General features: G+C 39.7%; 1 protein-coding gene across 3 annotated transcripts in view; it reads left to right on the forward strand.

Annotated features, from left to right (window-relative positions):
- ZFPM2 (zinc finger protein, FOG family member 2) overlaps window positions 1–17,897 on the forward strand; it is a 467,674-nt gene extending 449,777 nt beyond the window's left edge. For 2 of the 3 annotated variants that reach the window (XM_082434268.1, XM_082434270.1), the window contains 3 exons: window positions 8,015–8,221; window positions 11,539–11,763; window positions 14,369–17,897. In XM_082434268.1, coding sequence (XP_082290394.1) covers window positions 8,015–8,221; window positions 11,539–11,763; window positions 14,369–16,860 — 2,924 coding nt within the window. In that variant the 3' untranslated portion in view covers window positions 16,861–17,897. The remainder of the gene's footprint in view (window positions 1–8,014; window positions 8,222–11,538; window positions 11,764–14,368) is intronic. The other variant, XM_082434269.1, reaches the window with a different exon arrangement.
- Window positions 17,898–18,734: the final 837 nt, after the last annotated feature.

Raw genomic sequence — 18,734 nt, forward strand, 5'->3', positions numbered from 1 at the left:
AATCAAAGATGACACAAACAGATGGAGAGATATACCATGTTCTTGGATTGGAAGAATCAATATTGTAAAAATAACTATAGCAATCTACAGATTCAATGCAATCCCTATCAAATTATCAATGGCATTTTTCACAGAACTAGAACAAAAAATTTTACAGTTTGCAGGGAAACACAAAAGACCTCGAATAGCAAAAGCAATCTTGAGAAAAAAAACAGAGCTGGAGGAATTAGGCTTCTTGACTTCAGACTATACTACAGGGCTACAGACATCAAGACAGTATGGTACTGGCACAAAAACAGAAATATAGATCAGTGGAACAGGATAGAAAGCCCAGAGATAAACCCACGCACCTCTGGTCACCTAATCTATGAAAAAGGAGGCCAGAATATACAATGGAGCAAAGACAGCCTCTTCAATAAGTGGTGCTGGGAAAACTGGACAGCTACATGTCATTTCTGATTCAGAGAGATAGCAGTGCTAATTACTCAAACTGAGTAATCAAGGTAAGGTACCAAGGCAGTTACTTAGTGAACATCAGATGGCGCTGTGACTTGGGACACGGGGTTTTTCATTCAGAATCTAGAGCCAAACTGCTTTGTTCAAATCCCATCTCCCATATCTCCTTCTCTTCCTCCAAGTCCACTCTAGCTGTGTGATCTTGAACAGTTTATGTACACTTCCAGCTTCATGATCTCACAGTAAAATGGAACAAATAAAAGCCACCTCACTGCTTTCTTGGGAGATATTAAGATAATGGATGCAAAGCACTTAGCACAGTGTCAGTGCAGAGCAGATAGTAGGTGCTTAATAAATCTGAGGTTATTCCTATTATTAGCACTTTGGTCATAGAAGCAAAAAAGTTGCTTACAACTTGATGATAATAATCTAGCGGTATCTAGCCTAAGGTTATATGATGTAAGTAAAGCAGTTCTCCAAGATCACCCAGTAACCAATAATCAAGTCAGGACTAGAACTAAAGTTTCTCACCCACAAGGCAAACTCTTTCTAGTTCATCTTTCCACTGAGGACAAATAAATTTTCAATGATTTGGGGTGCCAGCAATGCTTCGTTATGAGCATATAATCCCTTAGACAAAGATCATTTGCTCTTGAATTACTGTGCGAAGAAATTCATTCATTCAAATGAAAATAGTTAATGTGGTCAAAGAAAGTAAACTCCATCTCAGCGGCAGCTTCATTCCTCTAAAATCTTAGCTTTCATGTATTACTTTGTTAAAGTAACTTCATTAGGAAAACTGAGAGAAGACCTCAACTGTTTTTTTTTTAATCCATCTCATATGAAAAGCATTTAATAAAAGTTATATTCCTGTCCTTAGCTATAACTAAAAACTTGTACAAATATTCTAGTGAATGTTTTTTAGTGAAAAATAATAGTACTCTCATTTTTTTCCAACTTTTTAATTGTGGTGCGTGTATATATATATGTGTGTGTGTGTGTGTGTGTGTGTATAACAAAATGTATTATCTTAACCATTTTTAAGTATACAGTTCAGTGGCATTAAGTACATTAACATTATTGTGCAACCATTACCACCATCCATCTCCAGAACTCTTTTCATCTTGCAAAACTGAAACTCTATACCCATTAAACAATAACTCCCCACTCCCCCCTGCCCTTAGCCCCTGGCAACCACCATCCTACTTTCTGTCTCTGTGACTTTGAATACCCTGTGTACTTCATATAAGTGGAATCATACAGTATTTGTCTTTTTGTGACTGGCTTATTTCACTTATAATAAGGTCTTCAAAGTTCATCTATGTGGTAGCATTGTCAGAATTTCCTTTCTTTTTAAGGCTGTAAAATATTCCATTATATATCTATATATATATATATACACACACACACACACACACATATATTCTATTGTGTATATATATATACATATATATATTCCATTGTGTGTGTGTGTGTGTGTGTATACACCACATTTTGCTTATCCATCCTTCTCTCAGTGGACAGTTGGGTTGCTTCCATGTTTTAGGTGTTTTTAATAATGCTGCTCTGAACATGGGTGTGCAAATATCTCTTTGAGATTCTGCTTTCAATTCTTTTGAGTATATACCCAGGAGTGGAATTGCTGGATCATATGGTAATTCTATTTTTAATTTTTTGAGGAACCGTCATGCTGTTTTCCAGAGTGACACTACCATTTTATACTCTCACCAGCAGTGCACAAGGGTTCTAACTTCTCTACATCCTTGCCAGTCCTTGTTTTCTCGTGGTTTTGTTTGTTTGTTTGGGGTTTTGGGTTTGTTTTCTCTGCGTGTTTTTGGTTTTGGGGGGTGTTTGTTTTTTGATTTGTTTTTTGTTTTTTTTTTGATGGTGGTGCTCTCATTTTAAAGCCAAATGTAATACTCTGTGATTTGTTTCCATTGAACATGAGGTCAGTCAGTGAAGACACCAAAAAAGCTAAATATCAACATGATTTATCATTTTCATGCACTCAGATTGCTTCTTAATCAAGATGAATACTACTACCTTCCATTGAATTGTAAATTAGAGTTGGCTGTGTTTACCCTAGCTCTAAAAACGGTAGGGTAAGAAATTGGTTCTCCTATCTCCTCAGCCCCATGTAGATTGCTAGAAACTGTATCTGTTTCTAACCGGTCAAGATCGGTATGTGATCCACAAATGATGCAGCCTTAATCATTTTTCCAAAATGAGTTAGCTCTCTCCAGTGAAGCATAGATACATGTGCTCATTGAATTTGTAGGTTTATGTTTTCTTGCTGGTGAGATTTCTTTTCTTCGACTTAGCAGGGCAGTGAGAAATGAGAAAAATAGCCCCAACCAGACCAAACCAAAAGGATAACGGTTAACAGTTATATAGCACTCACTACGGCAGGTGCTGTTCTTAAGCTTTCACACACATATTTGCTTATTTAATTCTCATGATAATACCATGAGCCCAATACTATTATCATCATCCCCATTTTCAAGGCTGAGGAAACTGATAGAATGCTTAGGTGATAAGTTCAGAGTCACACAGTTAGCAAGCGGCAGAGCCGAGATTTGCATCCCAGCAGTCTGGTGCCGGTGTACTTCCTCCAGATGGGATTACATCCTCACTAGCAGCCACATTTAGAATATTTTTTTTGAATCAGTATTTGAAACTATGTTATAACACTTGGGATATCTCTCCCTATAAATGACTCCCTCAAGTTGTATGCTCTAAATTCACATCAAAAGAACTCAGCCAAGCTGTCTCCAAGAACCAATCCTTGACTTTTATGGCACCATTCTCTTGGTTCCCCTCTAACCTTTCCAAGTATATGTTTCCTATGTCTTTAAATGATTGCATCTCCTCTACCCACATCTTAAATGTTGAGATTCTCCAAGTTTCAATCTTTGTTCTTTCTCTTTTCATGCTGTAGTCTTCCTGCATCACCACATCAATGCAAAGAGCTTCCACAGCTATTTAGAATGTGTTGATGACTTCCGAAATATTTTTTTTTCTCCAGCCTTATTCTCCTCCAAAGTCCAACTGCCTCCTGGATACACCCACCAAAAAGCCTCTCAGGTGCCTCAGACTCTACATTTTCAAAGCCAAATTCAGCACTCCCATGCATATACATAAAACACACATGCACACTTGGGCTTTGGAGTTGGACAGACAGAAGTCTAAATCATGATTCCGCCAGTGATTCTGCTATGTGTATAGCTTTGGTCACGTTAGCTAACTTCTCCAAGACTCAATTTCCTCAACACTTAAATGAGGAAACTATCACTCACCTCACAGAATGATTGATAGGATTAAAATAGATGAAATACATAAACCCCCTAGCCTATCGGGCCCAAAGAAATTATTCCTAATTAATACCAATTATCCATTATTGTCTGTATAATACCACTTGGTAATATACCAGCTTTACTGCCTTGTTAATGGAACTACCGTCAGCTGGTTTTGCAAACCAGAAACCTCTGTGTCACTTTCAAGAGTTTCTTTTACCCATCTCAGGAAATCACCCCAGTCCTCTGTCAGCTATGTCTCTTGAATCTGGCTCTTTTCTCCCCTACAATTTACACTTCTCACAACTGAACTAGTACAATAGCCTCCTAATAGCCCTCGAGATAACATTTCCTACCCCTTCAGTTTACTCTCCTCAAGACCCTGAGATCTATATTCTGGCAGGGGGTGGGGGGGAAGCTCAGATCATTCATTCACTCAAATAAATATATACAATCTCTCCACCATGAGCCAGACACAACTGTTTTCATGTTACATCAAAACTCTCACCCTGCTCTAAACTTTCTGTGGGAGGAAGCCCTGATTTATAGTGCTTGACAGTTTCTGACAGCAAATTCTACAACTCTCACCATAGCTGATTTCAAGTGACCAACGTGACATCAACCAGCACACAGAATTCCTGACAACTGAACACTCTGCCCTGTGATCCAGAACAGGCTGGCTCTGGCACACCACTGCCCATAATCCACCTCTTTCTCCCTCAGACCCCAAGCTCCAGGTTTGCTGGCCTCCGAGGGCCAGGCAGGCTCTTCCATAATCCTGCACTCACACATATGCTCCTCTATCTGCTAGTAATGGTGTACCTGCCAGGTCCTCCCTACACATACTTCTGCTATTTTACTGCTACTCTTCTTGAGTCAATAAAAATGTCACATTGGATGGCTTGTCTGACTCCCCCAAGAAGTCTCAGTTACTAACCCCTCTCACATTTCTTTAGGACTAGGGGATGGCACCACCGTGTGGTATTATAATTTGTCTGTTTATATGTGTGCATTCAGGTTGTATGTGAAGTTGTGCATGAAACCATAGCATGCAGCCTGGCACACAGTGGAGAGTTCAATGAATAGCTGATGAATGAACGACTTGAAAAACTAAATCCTAAGACAATTGGCTTCTTCATCAAACCTGCACAGTACATTTTCAGTCTAATTCAGCCTTTTAAAAGGATATGCTCTGATGAAACTATAAAATGAGATAAAATGATAAAGATGATAAAATATGAAACATTACTGAGTAAATCTGAAAACAGATATGTGTTACCACTGCCAGGCTGCTTAATAATGTAGAAAAATCATTTTTTGCTTACTTTATTATTTATTTATTTTTAAATATTTATTTATTTATTTATTCATTTTTGGCTGTGTTGGGTCTTCGTTGCTGCACGCAGGCTTTCTCTAGTTGCAGAGAGCAGGGGCTACTCTTCGTTGCGGTGCGTGGGCTTCTCATTGCAGTGGCTTCTCTTGTTGCGGAGCACAGGCTCTAGGCGCGCGGGCTTCAGTAGTTGTGGCTCGCGGGTCCTAGAGCGCAGGCTCAGTAGTTGTGGCATGTGGGCTTAGTTGTTCCATGGCATGTGGGATCTTCCCAGACCAGGGCTCAAACCCGTGTCCCCTGCATTGGCAGGCGGATTCTTAACCACTGTGTCACCACGGAAGCCCATTTTTTACTTACTTTAATTTGCACTTAATATTTTGTGAATTTTATTTATTGATTGGATCTTTTTGGCTCAAAGTCTGAGCACAAGTATTCGGAGTCATCCTGCTGTTGAGCTCACTGCTGTGATAAAGATTAGCCGAGTGCTACCTTCCCTAAAATATCGATTTCTCCTGGGTACCTGAATTCAAAACTTTCCTTTTGTAAAACATAGCCATAGCTGGATTTACCAACAATGTAAGTTTATCAAAAATGGAAAACTATTACCAGTAATATAAGTTATTCAGTTCAACACTGAAATCCAGTGACTCTTAAAAAACCAGGCGAGGAACTAAACCTGAAGTGCAGTGCCTGCCTCTGCCCTCCCCACCTCTCTATTACACAGGCTCACTTAATAAACCGTGTCCCAGAGCAAAGATAAGGTGCAAATGATTACCTTGTCTACAGCTGTAAGTAGTTTGGATGTGTATGCACATCAGAGAAGGCCGAGCAGCCAAATGCAGAAGCCTTCCAGGGGGAAGAAACATCACCAGCAGAAATAGCACCACTTAGCACTTTTCAATACTCATCAGATTCCACGATGATGCCGCTTAGCTTCTATATTTGTAAAGAAGTCATCAATGCCAAGGTGAATCTGTTTTTCAACTTTGGGGAACTTGTATGCTTTCAGATATATTAAAGTGAAAGTGAAAAAAGGTTGTTTTCTAGTCTTTTAGTATATTTGTGTTTTCCTTGGAAACTTCCATGTAAATTTGAGGTCTGTAATTAGCTTTATTTTTTCACAGACATGTACTGTCACGGATGGTGTCTTGTTTGCTTACCTTTGAAATTTAATCAGCTGGTTTAATTAACTGTCCGAGGTTTCTCTAAGACGATGTCCTGAATCTTCCAGGCAACTCTGCCCTATCATATGCTGTTGTTATCTTTTCCACCAGCGTTTTACCACAAGTTGTTTAAAAACTATGATCTCTTTCAGGGTGGAAAAAAATGAAGTGCAGTTGAAAAGGCAGTTATGCTGAAAGATAAACAGAGCAATATTACTTATCAGAATGGGTACAATTTTTGCTTGCTTAATGAGTACAATATATAGCCTTGCAGTATATACACAATGAGGAAAAAAAGCTTTATAACATATCAAGTATGCCATATTACTTTAGGCATAACTGTACAGGATACATATCTAGGCCTGAGAGTGTAGATAACGAAATATAAGTGCTTTGCCTGTCTAAACACGTTAAATAAATGAGCATTCACTATCGCATTCCAATACATTAGAAGATGTACTTGCATAGTTAATTTTCTTTTTAATGCACCACACGTGATCATTTGAAGCACCAAGCCAGAGTCTATCTTAGTGTTTGAAGAGAGGGTTCTTTTCATTTAAACAAATCTTTATTTAAATAAGCCTTTCTGAAAAGGCTCTTTGGCATATCTCCTTTTCAGGACGTTCAATCAGGGTAAAAGGAGATAAAGAAGCTGCATTATAAGAAATATTATATAAGTAAAGATCACTCAGCGCTCACCACTGCCCCCCCCAAGAAAATGGCAGCAGACTTATAAGAAGAGTAAAGCTAACTGAAATTTCACTTTAATTTTCTAAATTTTAGGAACTTTGTTTACTTGCTTTGTAGTTTTAGGTATCATTCATATATATATATATACACACACTTATATATATATATATATATATATATTCTGGGGAAAAGAGAGAAAAAGAGAGAAAAAGAAATAACTTCTTACTTCCATAAGGTACAGAAAGAGTACATAAAGAGTAACTTCAAAGCCTCACCTGAAATAAATTTTGTGGTTGTATCCCTACCATGCTTGTTCTTAGGCAGTATAACATGTAATAACGTGGTTAATGATTAAGTCAAGCGCTGGAAGGCAAACAGTTGACAAAACTCTCTACAGATTATGTCTACACTTGGTTCTTAGTCTTCTACTGCTGGTCACTGAACAGTTCATTTGATGCAAGGAATACAATTTTCCACATAGGCAGGTATGAAAATTAATAAAGGGAAACAGCACAAAAATGGAGTAGGGAAGTCAGAAAGGGGAGCTGGCATGTACTACTTGACTTCAGTATAGATCCCAACAGGAAGAGATGGACTTTGCATCTCCATCAGGAAGTGACACTACTTAATACCTCTCAGCTGAAGGAAGAAAGCATTTCTCCTCGTCTGACAGCAGCTCAGCCAATGAGAGAATGTAACAACTCAGCCAATGAAAAGCCACTATATTTGGAACTTTCAATTTCCTCCAATGAGCTTTTTGTTTATAATGGCCCCACCCAACCTCCCCTTCTCTATAAGAGTTTCCTCTCTTTTGTTTCACCAGACTTTCACGTGGTTGACCATAGTTGCCTGTCCCGAATTGCAGTTCCTTGCTATTAAACTTGTGTCGCTGGTAAAATAACTGGCAGTTTTATTGTTTTAGGTTAACAAAGGGAAGAGGAGGACAGCCGTTGTCTTGATCAAACCCTCCACCCCAGTAGAAACTGATGTGAAAAACATGAGAAGGTCCTATTGACATCAATCCAATGTACAGCAGGCTAGAGCATTCTATGTCAATTCTTTTCCTTTTTTCTTCTTAATAGGGGGTCAGCTTTGGTGCACGACTACGAAGGCCATCTCTGAGGGTGAAGAGCTAATTGCTTTTGTGGTGGATTTTGACTCAAGGCTACAAGCTGCCAGTCAGATGACTCTTACAGAAGGGATGTACCCGGCGCGCCTGCTGGACTCAATTCAGCTGCTCCCTCAGCAAGCTGCCATGGCTTCTATTTTGCCTACAGCTATTGTCAATAGTAAGTGCTGAGTGCAATAGCCCGGTACAATAGCTTTGTAGTGGTGATGGGTATTTATGGGAGAGAAAAAAATAATGTCTACTGACAGGCAACCAGGGACAGACTTTTTTCTCCAGTGTTATGATTTTATTTTATATTCTCTCCAACTTTAAGTGTGTGTGTGTGTGTGTGTGTGTGTGTGTGTGTGTGTGTTCGCTTCTCATGGGAGTATAAAAATAATAACTTAAATTCATTCATTTCAGTTTGGATTCCTGAATGTCACACAGAAAAATCTGACATTCTAAACTAAACAACATTCAAGACTATTTAGCTATAAGAGGTCCAACAGCTTTCACTGATGCTCCTATGGTAGAATAATTTTGGTATTAACAGCCATAGAGTTAAAACATAAAATAAGAAAAAGGACACAAAATCAAATTTGATTAGATACACTAATGAAAGGGAAATGTAGGCTGGATAAATCAAGACATCAGCTAATGGAAAAAAAATAAATAAATAAAGAGAAGAGAAAGAAAAATACTTACAATCTTAGAATACTTTATATGGAGAATTTTAAAATGTGCCCTGGCAAATATACCTTTGTGATTATAGTTTGTTAAAAGGGCTATTGAACTTAGTTTGTATTTTCTTGAAATAAAATCAGTGATCTAGGAGTCCCAAGATCAGAATTCTAGACTCTGCTCTGCTTTTATCTAGCTCTGTGAGAAAATGTGAGTACATCTTAAGAGGAGAATAGATTCTAAAGCCAGTGGCAAGTGAAACATTGCATTGAGTCAAAAATGTCCTTGAAAATCCCTGAGACTTTGAATGATGCAGAAGTCTAGAGACTACAATCATGTCTTGATATTATGTATGTGTACATATATATATACATATATATTCAACAGTAATTATGTTCTTGCTGTAACAGCATCCTTTAGAATGAAGAACTTCTCAGGTGTATCTGGAATTACTCTGCATCCAACCAGTGGATTCAGTGTACACAATCCAAGCTACTATTTTTGAATTTCCTTAATGTAAATGTAGTTATTTTGTTTACTGAATCTTTAGTTTGATTTGGATAGTGAGGAACTTGAAATAACATGGACCCAACTTGAAACTGAGGCAAAATGATTTTGTTACCACATATTCTAGGAGTATCTTATATTATTGTGACGTTCCAGTGTATGAATGTTAATTCTAATTATATTTGAAGGAATATTCTGTTTGCTTTCTATAGCAAGATAACTATTAATCCCAAATATATCACCATAGATGCATACAGGCTTTGTTCTCATTCTTAAATTAGTTAATCAGTTAAAGTCATCCTGAAAAATAAACCCTTTACTATACACTGGGCCCTCTGAAAAGTATAAATGTAACTAAAACTTGGGTGGGAGGGGCTAAATAATAAACAGTAGTAGTATATAATTTTGTGATTAAATTGTATTTTAAAATTCTGTATTGTACCTGCTGTCCTTACTTCTCATTCGCTAGCATTTGGTCCTTAATTTTCTTCTTCTCTCCTTCAACAGGATCTCCTGAGCCAACTCCTTCACTATCATGTGTTCCACCACTCACTATACATTAACAGTTTATAAATCACAAGTCCAGCTGTTTCTGGCGAGTTTCAGACCTCTCTTGCCATCTTTGCAATGTTCCTCTCTCTTTCTCACAGAAATATCCACTCCCACGTATCTAATGTGACCATATGCCCCAGTGTGCCTGGATTAATCCCAGTTTACAGTGTTATCTGCCATCCCTCTGATCAGAGGCACTACAAAAGTGCCAAGTTTGCACAATACAGTGTCAGATTTAGTCACTCTATATGTGCCCTAGCCTGAATTCATCACCCGTCTGTCTTCTGTTCCCTGTAGAGATGAATGAAAACATCACTTAACACAGAAATGCTAACAAGAAGTCTAGGCACCAAGGAGAAACCTTACCTTCTGCTCTAACATCTAATTGCAAAATAGTGGTCATCACTTCCAGTCAGTTCTGCTTCCTCAATATAACTTTTCTTCTCTCTGTCCCCCTTCCGTTGAGGCATTATGGAAAAGTGTTTACACCAGGGTTTTCCAATCCCAGTTCACCCAGTTGCATGATCATGGCAAGTTACTCAACCTCACATTTTTCACCTATTAATGAATCAGGGGAAAACACAGAGAAATTTTCCATGAATGAATACATGAGAAATACATATCATACATATTATAGCATGACTTAACAAATAGTACATGACTAGTAGCTACAACTTAAATTCTGTCATATTTCACTTAGATTACTGCAATTGTCTCCTACCAATCGTAAGTCTTCCTTCCAAATTCACTACCTTCAAAACTCAACTCCACTGTTAGGATTATATCATAGCTGATTCTGTCAGTCTATTGCTTGAAATGATTCAGTAATTTTCCGTAATCATTGAGACAGAAATCTAAACTTAAAAAAGCTGACAGGGCCTTTGGTAGTCTGTCCCTGACTTCTACAACCTCATCTCTCCCAGCCCCTTGCCTGAGATCACAGAAGAGCCTCCCAGCCTCCACCCAGTCCCTCTCGCAGGCTCCCATAGCTGATCCCTTGATTAGGAGGACACAATCCTCTTCTCCACCTGACTAGCTTAATTGCATCCTTCACAACGCAGCTAAGGCATGTCATCATCTTCCCTCTAAATCCTTCTCTGACTTCATCCTCCCTCCAGGTCTCTCCCCAGCCTAGTGTCTCTTTTCCATGTCCGAAGCCCCCGTCAGACACCTCCATCACTGTGTGTGGTCATCACATTCTAATGTAATGAACTAACCATTTGTTAACCAGCCCCAGGAGACCTAAGCTCCTTAACAACAGCTGTTTGGTCTCTCATTTTGTTTTACACCCAACTCAGCATAGATCTGGCACTAAGGAGGTACTCTGTAATTAATTTATTAAATGGACCAGTGATGTCAGGAGTTGGCATCAAGGCTAACTTTAGTTCAGCCATTAGATCCCTTACCTTTTAATCAAGCAGATAAACCAATTCACATTGCTATTTATAAATGCCTAGTTTTCTAAACTATAAATACAATATAAACAATTTAGGATTAATCTCTTTTGCTTTATGTTGGGATTCTCCTAGAGTACCACTTTCTAAATAGTCTGTGGGAAGGTAAATGGCATTAAGTGGAACATTTCTTTAAAAATAGTCCTGTACTGTGGAACAACACCCAAGACTGCACTAGCCACTGTCTGATTGCCTAATTCATAACCTGGAGCAGACTCTGAGAAAAACTGAACCAAATGCTGCTTTACCCATGGTTGGCTCCAAGTGGGCAGCAGCTAACGTGTCCCTGCGTTTCTGCCTGCAGAGGATATATTCCCTTGCAAGTCCTGTGGCATCTGGTATCGGAGTGAGCGGAATCTGCAAGCCCATTTGATGTACTATTGCAGTGGGAGACAAAGAGAAGCTGCTCCAGTGTCAGAGGAAAACGAAGACAGCACTCCTCAGATTTCCAGTATGTGCCCCTTCCCACAATGCACCAAGAGCTTTTCAAATGCCCGAGCTCTAGAAATGCACCTGAACTCACACAGTGGTGAGTGCCTCTCTTGTTTCTTCTTCTACTCCAGGAAACCCTATTCTTTCTCTACATATATACGTACATTCGTACATCTCTATCTATAAAATCAAAATTAAACTTGCTGGACCAGCTGGTTATTATCTTTTGTCATGTACAAGTATACTCTATTCAAAGGACTTGGATCTGAATTCTTTTCTAACAACTTACAGTGCTCAGTTTACAGGCTAAATCATTCTAGTTTCTTCTCAGCTAAAGTAATTAGGCTGAAAAACAGGTTTCTATTTTTTTTTTTTTTTTAAGCCTGCTCTTAAGAGCAAGGTGGCAACTATTCCCATTTATTTTGGAATTGTATGCCCAATTGTTGTCAGTATCATACATAGTATTCTAATTCCTCTATTTTAAAAACAATTGAAATGAATCAAATGTACAGAATTATATTAATTATAGATATTTCTTTGAACATTCTTGGATAGGGAAAACCAAGGTTTGGGAATCATAGTTATTCATCACCTAGAATATGAAACTTGTAAGTCACCTCTGGGTGACTTCCTTTGCTGTTTTTGCTTGGGTTGAATAATTAAAAATGGAAATAGGTGCTCAGTTTAAAAAAACTACCTCCAACCTCCAGTGCTCTAGTACAGTGCAAGCTTTTGTCTTTGCACTTATAAAAATAAGCCATTTCCTTTCTACTTATTCTCTTCCCTCTCCCTACAAAGAGCTGTCTTTATGTAGGTGATGAAGCAGGGGAAGCAGAAACAGGTTGGTTGTCTCACGTGGTGAGTGTAAAGTCATGCACAAAACAAAAATAGAGATAGAGGGATCTTCCCAGCTCAATAGGAAAATGAGTATTGGATTAGCCAAGGAGAAAAGGAGACAAATAAAAGAAGTCCCTTTTTATCTCTATCTCTCTGCCATACTTTCATCTTATAAATATAAAAGACAATTCTCATTTAAGTCTAGAGGGCAGAGAGGCAGAACCAAGCCTGATTTAACCATATGCCAACAAATGGGAACAAGAGTTGACCTTAGTAAGTAAAAGTATCCAGATCCTGATTGCAATTCATAGGGGAAGGGGTCCCCCCGACCAAGTAATTCTTCAGACACCAACTGAGTGTCTTGCAATGCAACTCCACTCAATTCTGACACTATGCAGAGAGAGCATTAAATTCCCCAGATTAAGGGGTCAGTCCTACAAGAGTGACTCCCCCACCGCCACCCCAATTCAGACTTTAGTCTTTTGTGCTTCTGACCAGTCGGCTATAAATCAGAGGTCGCCAAGACACCCCCTTAGTTTGACTGCTTTGCTAGAGTGTCTCCCAGAACTCAGAAACCCATTTGTTCACCAGATACTGGTTTATTATAAAAGGATATAACTCAGGAACAGCCAGATGGATGAGATGCATAGGGCTTGGTTTGGGGAACGGGCAAGGTGCTTCCAAGTGCTCTCAGAGCCTGCCACTCTCCCCAAATCTCCACATTTTTACCAACTGGGATGCTCTCTGAACTCTGTTTTTTGGGGGGCTTTATGGAGGCTTCATTACATAGGCAGGATTGATTAAGTTATTGGCCATTGGCAATTGAACTTAATCTCTAGCCCCTCTTCCCAGAAGTGGAGGAGGGGAAGAATGAAAGTTCCAACCCCTGTAATCACAAGGTTGCTTCTCCTAACAACCACCCATCCTTAGGTTACCTGAGGGCTTTCCAAAAGTCACCTCAATAACATAACAAAGACACCTTTATCACTCTTATCACGGGAAATTCCAAGAGTTTTAGAAGCTGTGAGCTGGGAACCAAGGATAAAGACCAAATATATATGAGAAATAGATTTTACTCATCAGAATGACCAAATACATATTCCTTGTAAATCACAATTTTGCACTGAGGCTTACCCACCAGTCAGTGGTGATATTCAAAATATTTAATAGCTGACTAAAAACAGGCCATGATCAATCAGCATGGATGTCGGTCCTAAATGACTACATTAGTGTACTGGTACCAATATCAGCCCTGGATAGAGATAAACCATGTTCAGCAAAACCAATGAATAAAGTTCTAAATTTGTACCAAAGATAAATAAGTAGGTTATTAATTACTTTAGAAAATGGTTTCTGTTTGGATTCTTTTGAATAAAGACCTAATCTGGTGCACTAAATGCACTAAGATTTATTTGATTTGCACATAGGTTATCACTATCAGCTCTAACTAATGCCTGCTTCTTCCTAATGTAGAGCATAGTGCTGTGGTAAGAAGGTTATTGGATTAGAAATAATAAAATCTGAAGTTTAGTCATGGCTCCATCACTGAATAGCTTTATAACCATAATCAATTCCTTTAGCCTCCTTGCATGTGTTTCCCGACCTGTAAAATTCAAACAATGATGCCTATCCCACTACAATGCAATAATATTCATGAAAGTGCTTTGGAAACCATAAAGGGCTGTTATTATCATCATATATGGTGAAGGATGTCACAAGAAAAAAGTTACTATCACAAATAAGATTCCGAAGGATTTCAGTTCGTTTCTGCTGTGTTGAACACATGAGGTCATTAGTAACGGTTCATATCATTAGAAAACCAATATATGTGGTTCTCAGTATTCTGATTTTGTATGTTCCTCCAGGAGTGAAAATGGAAGAATTCCTCCCCCCTGGTGCTAGTCTAAAATGCACCGTCTGTAGCTACACTGCTGATTCTGTGATCAACTTTCACCAACACCTGTTCTCCCATCTCACTCAAGCTGCCTTCCGATGCAATCACTGCCACTTCGGCTTCCAGACTCAGAGGGAGTTATTGCAGCACCAGGAGCTCCATGTCCCTGGCAGCAAACTGCCCAGAGAAAGTGACATGGAACACTCTCCAAGTGGAACCGAAGACAGCTTACAGCCAGCTACAGACTTGCTGACCAGAAGTGAACTCCCCCAGAGCCAAAAGGCCATGCAGACTAAAGACGCGAGCTCTGACACGGAGCTGGACAAGTGTGAGAAAAAGACTCAGCTCTTTCTCACTAACCAGAGACCCGAAATTCAGTCTGCAACAAATAAACAAAGCTTTTCTTACACGAAAATAAAGTCTGAGCCCTCTAGCCCAAGACTCGCCTCATCTCCAGTTCAGCCTAATATTGGGCCTTCTTTCCCCGTGGGACCCTTTCTATCTCAGTTTGCTTTTCCCCAAGATATCACCATGGTCCCTCAAGCTTCAGAGATCTTAGCCAAGATGTCTGAACTGGTACATCGGCGACTGAGGCACGGAAGTAGTAGCTACCCTCCTGTCATTTACAGCCCCTTGATGCCCAAAGGGGCTACCTGTTTTGAGTGTAACATAACATTCAATAATTTGGATAATTATCTAGTGCACAAAAAACATTACTGCAGCAGCCGATGGCAGCAGATGGCCAAGTCCCCAGAGTTCCCTGGTGTTTCGGAAAAGATGCCTGAGGCCGTGAGTCCCAACACTGGCCAAACCTCCATAAACCTTCTCAATCCAGCCGCTCATTCTGCTGACACTGAGAATCCACTTCTTCAAACACCCTGCATCAATTCTTCCACTGTTTTAGATTTAATTGGACCAAATGGGAAGGGCCACGACAAGGACTTTTCCATTCAAGCTAAGAAGCTCTCCACCCCCAACAGCAATGACGATAAAATTAATGGAAAACCTGTTGATGTGAAAAATCCCAGCCTCCCCTTAGTGGATGGGGAAAGTGACCCAAATAAGACTACCTGTGAAGCTTGCAACATTACTTTCAGCCGGCACGAAACCTACATGGTCCACAAACAGTATTACTGTGCTACGCGCCACGACCCTCCGCTCAAGAGGTCAGCTTCCAACAAAGTGCCTGCCGTGCAGAGAACCATGCGTACGCGCAAGCGCAGGAAGATGTATGAGATGTGTCTTCCTGAACAGGAGCAAAGGCCTCCGCTAGTCCAACAGCGATTTCTCGACGTAGGCAACCTCAGCAGTCCTTGTACCTCCACTCAAGAACCCACGGAAGGGCTGGGAGAGTGCTACCATCCGAGATGTGATATCTTTCCCGGAATTGTCTCAAAGCACTTGGAAACGTCCCTCACGATTAACAAGTGTGTTCCGGTTTCCAAATGTGACACTACTCATTCCAGTGTTTCCTGCCTAGAGATGGACGTGCCCATAGATCTCAGCAAAAAGTGTTTATCCCAGTCTGAGCGGACGACTGCCTCTCCCAAAAGGCTGCTGGACTACCACGAGTGCACTGTGTGCAAGATCAGTTTCAACAAGGTAGAAAACTACCTGGCCCACAAGCAGAATTTCTGCCCGGTCACTGCACATCAGCGTAACGACCTGGCTCCGCTCGACAGCAAAGTGTTTCCGAATCCAGAAAGCGAACGAAACAGCCCCGATGTCAGCTATGAAAGAAGCATCATAAAATGTGAGAAAAATGGGAACCTGAAGCAGCCTTCCCCCAACGGAAACTTATTTTCCTCCCACTTAGCAACTCTGCAGGGCCTGAAAGTCTTCAGTGAAGCCGCTCAGCTCATTGCGACAAAAGAAGAAAACAAACATTTGTTTCTTCCACAATGCCTGTACCCTGGAGCAATAAAGAAGGCAAAAGGAGCCGACCAGCTCTCTCCTTATTATGGAATAAAGCCAAGTGATTATATTTCTGGTTCTCTTGTCATCCATAACGCTGACGTGGACCAAAGCACAAACGCGGAAAATGAATCTCCCAAAAGCCAGGCTTCTTCCAATGGGTGCGCTGTGCCGAAGAAAGATTCCCTGCCGTTGTTGCCCAAAAACCGAGGCATGGTCATAGTGAATGGTGGACTGAAGCAAGACGAGCGCCCTGCCGCCAACCCACAGCAAGAGAACATTGCCCAGAATCCTCAGCATGAAGACGGCCGCAAATCTCCCTCCTGGATCTCGGAGAACCCATTAGCCACGAACGAGAACGTCTCCCCAGGAATTCCCTCCACAGAGGACCAGCTGTCTAGTATAGCTAAAGGTGTGAATGGCTCCACCCAGGCTCCAACCAGTGGGAAATATTGCCGGCTGTGTGACATCCAATTCAACAACCTCTCAAACTTTATAACTCACAAGAAGTTTTATTGCTCATCACATGCAGCAGAACATGTCAAATGAAATCACAAAATAAATAAACATCACTCACCTTTGGTACCAGTGTTTAGTATGTTGTTCTACCCAGTACAGAAAAAAAGAAAAAAGAAAAAAAAAAAAAAAAAGCTGTTTGAATTACATCTGGGCAATCAGGAGACAATTCATTATGGCTGAGTTGAAGACTTAAGGTGTAATTTCATTACAGTCCATTAGTAAAGTGTATTATTGGTGCCATTTTCAAAAAAAAAAAAATTAATTTATTTTACCAGCAGTATTCATAGCTGTGGTTATGTTATTTTTTATTTAAAAACTTTATATTAAAGTCATTTGTAATGTTATTGTATAGTTATTGTGTAGCATATATGGTTTGCACTGTATAGTAGCTTTTAAAGAAAATAGTCACAAACAATACAGAAAAGCATTTTAGAAATAGCTTCCAAAGCACTTGTGTATCTTGATTTCTTCTTATATGCTGTTGCAGATATATGTATATGCTAAAATATAACTTGCAAAGATGTTCTAAATACACGTGCTATAAGTTCGCCTTAAGATTTCAATTCTTGGATAATCAGGCTCCGTTTGCACTTTATATTTTAGCAGATACAGTCTCTTAGTAACTAGGCTTTGCATTTGTATGTAGCCGTATGTTTCTGTCCATTTTCTTAATCTTAAACATGTATGTTAAATGAAGATGGCAATTTTTTTCTTGTATAGTACTTGTATTTTCTTTCGCTGATGCAGCTCTGTCTCAATTTTTAAACTTTGCTGTTAAATGCAATACTTTATAAGAATGAACAAAATTACTGGAAGCAGTATTGTAAGTAATGAGGTAGTATTAATCGGTTTTATCTTTTGAAAGGCACAGTCTAAATCGAAACCCTAAACTCAATGCTGCAAGTATGAATTTAATTCATATATAAGATCTATTTAAATATAAGAGTAGCAATACTGCACCTGGTGATCACAAAGATAATGTTCTACTTCTGATAGAAATAATTTCTCAACAAATGTTGTTACTATGCATGTATATGGATGGAATAAAATTCCAGATTGTTGGAGAAGTTTGGCATACTTTTTTTTTTTAAATACAAGGGAAACCCTATATACCCGTTCTTTGTAACAAGAATAGGTTCAAAACAGTACTGGATAGCTGTAGTAACGTGATGACAAAACAGTTAATATAACTTATTTTATTAAAATGAACCGGAAACTCCAGGCTCTGGAACTAGAAAGGTTCTTCATTATTAATATGTAAAATAAGCACTATTTCTCTGTTCTCTACCCACCCCCAACTGTAGCACACAAAAAAGAACAATTTCATGAATGTCTGAAAGGCTTACAAAGTATACCGTAAGAATTGGCACCAAAGATGGTCAAGTGCACCCAACTTTTATTTTTTATTTTATTTTCTTTAATTTTTATGTATTTATTTATTTATTTTTGGTTGCATTGGGTCTTCGTTGCTGCGCACGGGCTTTCTCTAGTTGCATTGAGTGGGCGCTACTCTTCGTTGTGGTGCGCGGTCTTTTCATTGCGGTGGCTTCTCTTGTTGCGGAGCACAGGCTCTAGGTGAGTGGGCTCAGTAGTTGTGGCTTGAGGGTTCTAGAGCACAGGCTTAGCAGTTGTGGCACACGGTCCCAGTTGCTCTGCGACATGTGGCATCTTCCCGGACCAGGGAATCGAACCCATGTCCCCTGCATTGGCAGGCAGACTCCCAACCACTGCGCCACCAGAGAAGTCCCGCAGCCAACTTTTAGATGGAGTTTACCAGAGAGAGGTTTGCGTTTTGAGGAGCAGCGAAATGGTATGGCCATTTACTCTGATGAGTAAAGATGCACAAACTTCATGCTGGCAATCTGTAAAAGACAGTAGTTTTCACACATCTCATTTGTTCATTC

Source organism: Balaenoptera physalus (genome assembly GCF_965194825.1).
Source record: "Balaenoptera physalus genome assembly, chromosome: 17".
In the NCBI taxonomy this organism is placed as follows: domain Eukaryota; kingdom Metazoa; phylum Chordata; class Mammalia; order Artiodactyla; family Balaenopteridae; genus Balaenoptera; species Balaenoptera physalus.